At 35.6% G+C, this 8,702-nt stretch overlaps 2 protein-coding genes across 2 annotated transcripts in view; one reads left to right on the top strand and one right to left on the bottom strand.

Annotated features, from left to right (window-relative positions):
• LOC112092214 overlaps window positions 1–769 on the top strand; it is a 2,931-nt gene extending 2,162 nt beyond the window's left edge. Inside the window, exons 3-4 of the mRNA XM_024167728.1 lie at window positions 61–163; window positions 261–769. Coding sequence (XP_024023496.1) covers window positions 61–163; window positions 261–769 — 612 coding nt within the window. The remainder of the gene's footprint in view (window positions 1–60; window positions 164–260) is intronic.
• Window positions 770–2,935: 2,166 nt separating this feature from the next.
• LOC21403796 (glutamyl-tRNA(Gln) amidotransferase subunit A, chloroplastic/mitochondrial) lies at window positions 2,936–7,975 on the bottom strand. Its single transcript, XM_010089545.2, has 10 exons — window positions 7,214–7,975; window positions 6,092–6,403; window positions 5,647–5,826; window positions 5,447–5,541; window positions 5,036–5,111; window positions 4,738–4,815; window positions 4,266–4,359; window positions 4,121–4,170; window positions 3,416–3,529; window positions 2,936–2,965 (listed from the first exon to the last, which is right to left on the bottom strand). Exons 1-10 carry the CDS (start codon window positions 7,769–7,771, stop codon window positions 2,936–2,938), a joined length of 1,587 nt encoding a protein of 528 aa, XP_010087847.1. The 5' UTR covers window positions 7,772–7,975.
• Window positions 7,976–8,702: the final 727 nt, after the last annotated feature.

Below are 8,702 nucleotides of genomic sequence, written 5' to 3'. Positions count from 1 at the left end.
CGGAATAGGAAGGGTTTTTACTCCCAAAATGTGTTAGGGGTATGTTCATTTGACTTGAAGTTTACTTACATCTTAGCTGGATGGGAGGGCTCTGCCCATGATGCGCGCGTTCTTGCGGATGCAACAAGTACAAGAGATAAAAATTTCCCAAATCCACCGCCAGGTATGCGAACAACAATCCTTGCTATACATTCAATATAGAATAAGTATTGTCGGTTGGTTGTCAGAACTTAATTATTGATTTGTAATGGTTAATATAGGGAAATACTACCTTGTAGACTCTGCCTACGCGAATACCAATTGTTTCTTGGCGCCGTACCGGGGGAGCACATATCACCTTCAAGAGTATAGGGCAAGACGTGGCCGTCCTCGAACTCAGCGTGAGTTGTTTAATTATACGCATTCGTCCCTAAGAAATTCTATTGAGCGCACTTTCGGTGTTTGGAAAGCACGGTTCCGCATACTAAAGTGCATAAATAATTACCCAATAGAGAAACAGATACAAATTCCTGTTGCTTGTGCCGTGCTTCACAATTTCATACATATGTACAACCATAACGACGAGCTACTAAACCAGTACACACGAGACGGAGTACCAGTTGTTGATATTGATCTGGAGAATGCGGATCAAGATGTTAATCAGAATCACAATCCTAATCGGGCAATGGAACAAAATCACAACTCCGCAAATCGTAGGGAAATGAATATTTTGAGGGATGAGATGGCTGCTAGCATGTGGGGGGCATTAGAAGCATATCGCAATCGGTAGTTACATATATTTGTTTCGTAATTTCAACGATTAATATGAGTTTGTAATGCTAAACTTATGGACGTTTTTATTATTATATATGAATGTATGTGTTTATGGTTTCTCTCTTTAAAAAAATCCATGTCAAAACTTGCTAAAATTGGAGTTATGTTTTTTTCAAAGGTGAACACAAAACTCAAGTTTAACATTCACAAACTAACTAAGTGAACACACAACTCAAATTTGAAACTCAATTCCAATTAAACTCACTTTTTTAACTCTAATCTTGAATTTCAAACTATTGAAAAGAACGCACATTCTACTTTGTTGTAGTTTTAAACACATGACATTTTACAATATTGCCCCTTGACCGAATATGATACACATTTCTCACCTGCAACAATCTTGACAGCATCTGCAGCTGTTACTCGGTCACTAAGAACCAGGCTGTCACGACCTATTGTTTTACAACACGTTGCGCCCATGTAAATAAACTAAGGGTCCGTTCACTTCGCTGATTCGAGTTTGTAATTCGAGTTGAGATGTGATTTTATGTGAGAACTTTTTACTGTAGTAAAAAAGTTAGATGTGATTGTTTATGAGAGCTTTTTACTGTAACAAAACTCGAATTCTAAACTCGAATTGGTGAAGTGAACGGGGCCTACCACAAATTAAATAACCATTATAGATGTCTCTCTAATTGGTACTCAACTCGAGACTTAACCTATAATTTTAATAACCGGTATCATATTAGTTTTTTTTTTAATGTTTTCTAATAGATTATGTTAGATTTATATAGTCCGCTTTGTTTCACTAGTTTAATTCAGTTTAAATAGTGAGCACATATTAAATTTGTATTTAGTAAGCACTTAGTTTAAATTATATTCTCCGTTTGAACTTAGTTAAACAGTACAACTTTAACTCTTCCCTAAAGTTCAACTACTCAAACTAATTTTGAACAGTAAAAAAGTGTCACTCTCTCTGCTTTTCACACCTACCAAACATAAATTCAAATTTTATTCCTAGTTCAGATTAAAATTTTAACTGCACATCCAAACACCAATTCAAACAACAAATTAAATCCCACAGTTTAAATTTTTCTGTTCAATAAAAAAGTTCAAATAAATAAAATTCAAACCAGCGAACCAAACGAGGGCATAGTATTTGACTTTTGATGTAATCTGATAGATTGCTTGTCAAATTTAACACTATCTCCAATGCAAATGCTAATGCCAACGGTATATTTATCATAAAAAAGTGTGATATGATATGTTATTTTCATTTTTACTCCAATGCATAATGCTATATGAAATGTTAAATCTACTTTTTTTTATAATTATTAAACTTTGAAAGTTGTAAAAATAAACCTTTATATTTAAAATAATTAAAAAAATATAAAAATTACAATAATCACATGAAAAAGTAAACATTTTAACTAATAACAATCAAACATAAAATTTTTCATATGTTATATATATTAAAAAAAAAAATTTTTTTTTTCCACTCAAATATTAAATTTATAATTACTATATCAATTATAATATTACATTAAAAATGCTCTTTTTAACTTTAAAATTTTCCCATGGTAAATTAACTGACAACTTTTGGGCCATTTATCAAAGCCATGCAACCACCTTGACAGAACTTATACTTTTTCTTCGTCTCTTTTTTTTTTTTTAAACAAAAAAGATATTTTGAAGAAAAAAAAAAGATATGTTGTAGAGTATAAAAGATCACTTATCAGAAAGGGAAAATTTTTAATTCATAATATCTAAAATTAAAATGACGTGAAACTAAAAAGTTACAAAAGTTTAAAGACCGTTTAGTTTGTTAATTCAAATTTTTAATTTGAATTGAGATGTGATTTTATGTAAGAACTTTTAACTGTAACAAAAAAATTAAATGTAACCATTTGTGAGAACTTTTTACTATAACAAAACTCAAATTCTAAACTCAAATTAGCGAAATAAACGGGAACTTGATGAATTTATTATTGATCATAAATAGAGCTATTTCTTTTTCTTTTTTCTTTCTTTCTTTTTTTATTTTTATTTTTATTTTTTTGCTCAACACACAAGTGAGGCTTTAAACATGGCTGAATAAGTATGCAGCTAAGTGAAACAAAAATATAAAATCTCCTTCGAGAAGAAAAACTTGAGCACTAGTAACATGTCAATATTCAACCTCTTAGAGGTCTTCCTGATACTGGACCTGGCTCTAAAATAAATTCATTTCAAAATTATAATGGTTCCAAAAAGAAAAGGGACTTGGCAAAAATGTTCTCATTATTCATTCTGAAAAAAAAATGTTCTCATTATTGATAAAATTGCCTCGTAACGAATCAGAGGGTCATAAATTACAAGCAATGCTATGCTACACACAAAAAAGTAACAAGCTGTGAGTGACAGTGAAAAAAAAAAAATATATATATATATATATATATATATATATATATATATATATATAAGAATTTAGTACGAGTAAGCCTTCCAGAAAACTTTTTTTTTTTTTTTTACCCGTGCTTGGAAGAAAATAAGTGATAGACAATCTTATCAATGGGATAACAGGAAGCCAAAAATGAACATTGGGTATCGGACTGACCGGTACTGATTCTAATAAAAATGTGCTAGAAGCAAGCATCAAGTGCGTAAAATTAAAAGCAAATACCTCATCAAATGCTGCACCAATCATTTGAAGACCAACGGGAAGGCCTGCAGATCCCCCTTCAACAAATCCACAGGGCAAAACTAATGCGGGTAATCCTGCTAAGTTTACGTTCACCTGCGTAACAGATACAGTAAAGTCAAATGAGAATGAAAAAGAAAAAAAAATTAAAAAGAATAATAAACAAGAAAAGAAGCGAAAAAGAAAAACTTTAGTTATGGCTCTGTCATGGTCCCTTTTTGTAAGGTACATTACATGTGGAACAAGTAGGTAGGACTTCAAGTGAGGAGAAAGCAAAACCACGCAAGGCCAATCATTGGGATCAGAGGGACCTAATTCTCTTAAAATGCGCAACTTATCTTATAACTATTCCATGTGGGACGTTTTGGAATGTAACAAGATCCTATGAAATCAACCAATTCACAAATGAACAAGTCTCATCACTGTTATTTTGGAAACTTTCAGCATTTACAACCCAATGAACTGTAGCTTCAACATTTCAAGAAAAAGCCGACTGGGTATTTTTTGAGGTTCACTTACCAACATGTTTACAATGAACATGAAAATATAGTTAACAAACAAATACAGTTACAAGAAAAGAATACATGCTTATGTTCGTAAATATATTTATTTTTTATTTTATCTCCAGGACAAAGAGACAAAACAGTGCTTGAACTATAATTAAATAATTATTAGAAAAATGCTTACAGTCATTATGTCACCTGCATACATTGCCAATGGGTCGTTTTTCTTTTCGCCTATAAACAAAATAAGCAAATGGGTGACTGATTTTGGTGGACAAATGGAAAGGAAATATACAGTTTTGCAACTGCAAACCGTTTAAGCAGCATACCAATCCTATAAGCAGCAGATGGAGCAGCAGGTGAAATTAAGATATCATATACATCAAGAGCGGCCTTAAAGCCTTTCCGTACTATGGTCCTCACCTGAAACACTAATCCAATCATCAACTTTCCCTTGAAATACTAAAGATCTCCAGAAAATCGTGAATCAAAAACATCAGAAGTAATCAAGAATGAAGTTATATATACACTTTTTCTCGTTTATCTGCATTAAAACAACAGTAGCACCAATAAAAATTGCCCTAACAACAGAATGACCAGACAGCAAGAACAGGAGTAGGCAATACTAAAAAAAAAAAAATTTCTAGTTAAAAGCCACTGAATTTAAATCTAGTATTGCGGTGTTAGAATAGTAAAGCACCGAAAGCAGGACCATTTCCTGCCATAAAATCGTCTCTTTACCAAGTGAATACATACATTACATCGTGAAAACGGTGATACTTCACCAAGTGATCATGCTACCTGCTGGGCACGCTTGTAATACGCATCATAATAACCGGCTGATAGAGCATATGTCCCCATTAATATCCTCATTTTGACCTGCATGTTAAATTCAAAGGTTAAAATCATGCTACTAACGGAAAACTTTCACTCTTAAACTTCCCCTTTTTTCTTTTTTTTTTTTTCTTGAAAACATTAAACTTCCTTTTAAAGTTTGAATAAAAAGCAGACATAAAACACCGCCAGTGTTTCCATTCACAGAACATTCAGAACCAGAATATATGGCATAGAGTTTCTGGCTAGCCAAGTTATTTTGTACCTCGTGACCAAATCCCTTTGCTCGGGAATCCCCATATAGAGCATTTAGCTCATCAGCAGGAGCTTGGTTTCCATACCTGGATATTGATATTCGAAAAGAAAAAAATAAGAACTAAAACTATATATGTTTTGCTTCGTATTACAAGACAACCCGAATTCAGATTTAGTACAAAACAGACTTTTGGAACAATGTTTGCCCATATTGTTTGCTCCATTCTCAACGTAGATGCAAAAGAGCTTTATAATGCTATACCATTCAACTAAACTCGTTTTCTTTTCCTTCTTCACTAGTTCCTTTTCAGTAAGATAGATAGCTTTTAACTTCAAAATGAACAACTGAGATCCATGGATTATATGGAAACTTAAATCTTTTCAAACTCAAAACTCTAGAAATTAATACATGAGAAATCACCTAACACCATCATAACGCGATAAGTTAGAAGATGATTCAGAGGAAGCGAGAATATAGTAGGCCGGCAACCCAAGGGAGAAAGATGGTAATGAAACCTGTCAATATTTAAGGAGATGTCAATTCCAATATTAAAGCAGACAGAGGTTATAAGCATTCAGTGAAAAGCTTTTAAGGGGAAAGTATTAGAACAAAAGGTAGACCTCTGACACAGAACATCCTAATTCTTCAAGATGTGAAGCAGCAGCACGTATTGTGGATGCTACTCCAGTGTCAACACCGTCCTCGAGAGTTTCACTGATAAGGCCAACCTTGAGCCCCTTCAAAGGTTTAGATTCCGACAAACTTATGGAAGTAAATTGAGATGTGAAGTCAGGAACAACCTGAAAAAACCTTGACAAGATTAAAGCAGAACATACAACTATATTGCAATAGCCTTACAAAATAAGGTGGGAACATTGAACAAAATGCAAATGCCGTATTAGTATGAAGTTTAAAGTCACAAGGAAAATATTTTTTGCCTACTATTCAATCAGTCTAAACTTCTTTGATGACAATATGATTTGGCGCATGGGTCATAACTCGTAAGATATAGATCAACGCAGGGTGAATTTTCATAATCAACATACAAATAAGATCCGACAATACCTGCTTACTACTAGTGGCATCAGACGTGTCGTGACCAGAAATAGCTTGAAGAAGAATCCCAGCATCAAAAACAGAGGAACTGAAGCAGCCAATGACATCAAGTGATGATGCATATGCCATCAGTCCAAATCTGGAGACACGTCCATATGTGGGCTTCAATCCAACAACACCACAGAACGACGCTGGCTGCCGCACACTTCCACCGGTATCGCTCCCCAGAGACACCATGCACTGCCTCGCAGAAACAGCTGCGGCAGAGCCCCCAGACGATCCCCCGGGCACCCGAGACACGTCCCACGGATTTGCAGTCACCTAATGAATGAAGAACAGATGCACCACACCAGAGTAAACGAACCCTAGTCACTACTGACCAACATAAGGAGACAAACTCCGATACCCCCACTCTTGCAACATCCAATCTAATAAGACTTTTCTACTCACTAATCTTAACTTTGTTTCAAGGTTTGTGTGACAAGGAACACCTACAAGTACTTTGTGTTATATGATCATTACAGAAGATCAAAAATTAATAGTACACAAATTTGATGAGACCAAAAGGTATGCAAATACGATGGTTCAGAAATATTCATTACTAAAAGAGTACTTTTTTCCTACTGCAAGGCCAGTCAAGTCTGGTCGTACCGTGCAATGCTTTTTCAGGTGGTAAATGATGATCCATAAAGATACAAACTGTTGAATTCTTTGTGGTCCGATCCCACCTAGTAAAAGCAGCTCCAATTTTAACGACCCAAATTGATTTTTCCATCACCTATGCTTGCACGGTACGACCAGAACAAAGTTCTGCGCCTTCTAGCCATTTTTATATACCTGGCAGAATTCTCCAATTCAACATTTCATTCCCATTGTTTGTCCCTTTGATTTTTAATTCCAAAATTACAATAAGCATTTTCAAGCAAAATCAATACCGAGAACAACAAAACTCCACACCACACATGACACAACCCACAAAGCAACATTTCATTCCCATCCATCATTTAGCGTTTTAATTTTCTTTATTTTAATTACAATATAAGCATTTTCAACAAAAATCAATACCAAGAACAACGAAGTGAATTCGACACAACCCAGAAAGCAGAATCTTATTAACAAGGAAAAAAAAACCTGAAAAGCAGAGGATTCAGTGGTGCTGCCCATGCCGAACTCATCTAAATTGGTCTTCCCCACCACAATCCCGCCCATCTCCCTGATCCTCCTGACGGCCGTGGCATCGAACGGCGGGCGGTATCCCTCGAGGACGCGGGACCCAGCGGTGGAGGGCATGTCGGAGGTACAGATGTTGTCCTTAACGGCGACGATAACTCCGGCGAGGGGGCCCACATCCTCATTCCTCTGGAGGATCTCGTCGAGGCGGCGGGCCTGGCGGAGGACGTCTTCGTCGGGGGAGACGTGGAGGAAGGAGCGCAAATGGGGCTCGGCGCGGCGTAGGCGGGAGAGGAAGGACTCGGCGAGCTGGACGGCGGAGAGGTGGCGGGAGATGAGAGAGTGACGGGCTGTGAGGATTTGGGAGGAGGGTGGGGTGGATTCGGATTGGTCGGTGACGGGCTGTGAGGAGGATGAGGAAGAGAGGTTTTTGAGGAGGAAAGCGGTGGTGGACTTGGAGGAGGGGAAGTGCGAGATGGAGCGAGGGGGTTGGTGAATCATTGACATTGTGCTTAGCATTTTTTTGATGATTTTGATGATTGATTGATGGTGTTTTTCTACATAAGGAGAAGAGTGAGTACAGAATGGAAGATGGGAAGTTTGAGAGTTGAGATTGCAAACAGACGAGTTCCAAGGATATTGGACAAGACGATATGGATAAGGGAGGGAGTTTATGGCTTTTCCTCAGTTGTTGCAGTTCACTGAGGAAGCAAAAAGCAAAGGGGTTTGGCCAAGGTTTCTCTTCCTGTCAAGTCTAAAAATAAAATAAAATAAAAAATCCCAAAACATAAAAATAAAAATAAAAACAAAAACTTATTCTTTAATTAGCAAAAAGAAATGCAAAACAAAACAAGACCAAAAAAAAAAAAAAGCAAAAAAAGCAAAAGCAAAAGAGCAAAACAATTATTCTTAAATTTTATTCTTTAAATTTTAAAAACGCTCACATTATCTCCTAAATTTTTATTTAATCTGAATCAATCCCCTATTTTAAAAACATACAAAAAATCCTTCTTTATTTATTTTCAACATGAACTATAACATAAAGGATTAAGGCTTCGTTTAGTAGGAGGGATAAAGATGAGGAAGAATTAAGAGTGCTGAAGAAATAGAGAATGTGAAAGATTATTATAGTAATCATTTATGTTGTTTGATAGGAGGAATAAAGAGTTGAAAGGATAAATGAAGTTTTTTGTTTAATTACTATATTGTTCATTTTATTATTTATTAATAATTACTTTTGAAGCGTAAAAAAGTCATTTTCTTTTAATTTTTTGTGGATTAGTTTGATCCTTACGTCAATGAAAGGATTTAAAATTGTGGGTCTTAAGAGAGAGTCTCTCCCTCCATCTCTCCTCTCCCCTCTTCTTCTCGTTCTTATCAAACAAGAGATTCACCCTCTCTCTCCACCCCTCTCACTTCCTCCATCTCTCTCTCCCTCCTACCAAACACA

The sequence above is a fragment of the Morus notabilis genome, unplaced genomic scaffold, assembly GCF_000414095.1.
Source record: "Morus notabilis unplaced genomic scaffold, ASM41409v2 Scaffold409, whole genome shotgun sequence".
NCBI classification, from domain to species: domain Eukaryota; kingdom Viridiplantae; phylum Streptophyta; class Magnoliopsida; order Rosales; family Moraceae; genus Morus; species Morus notabilis.
Note: the sequence above shows the minus strand (reverse complement) of the source record. Positions and strands in the feature narration are given on the sequence as shown.

Bases quoted from the DNA above. Each gene is read 5' to 3' on its own strand.
- LOC21403796 (XM_010089545.2), bottom strand. From the start codon at position 7,771: ATGCTAAGCACAATGTCAATGATTCACCAACCCCCTCGCTCCATCTCG. The intron at 5,827-6,091 runs GTATTGTCGGAT...AGGTTTTTTCAG, and splicing joins ATGCCACTAGTAGTAAGCAG to GTTGTTCCTGACTTCACATC. The intron at 4,360-4,737 runs GTAGCATGATCA...TTAGTGTTTCAG, and splicing joins ATTACAAGCGTGCCCAGCAG to GTGAGGACCATAGTACGGAA.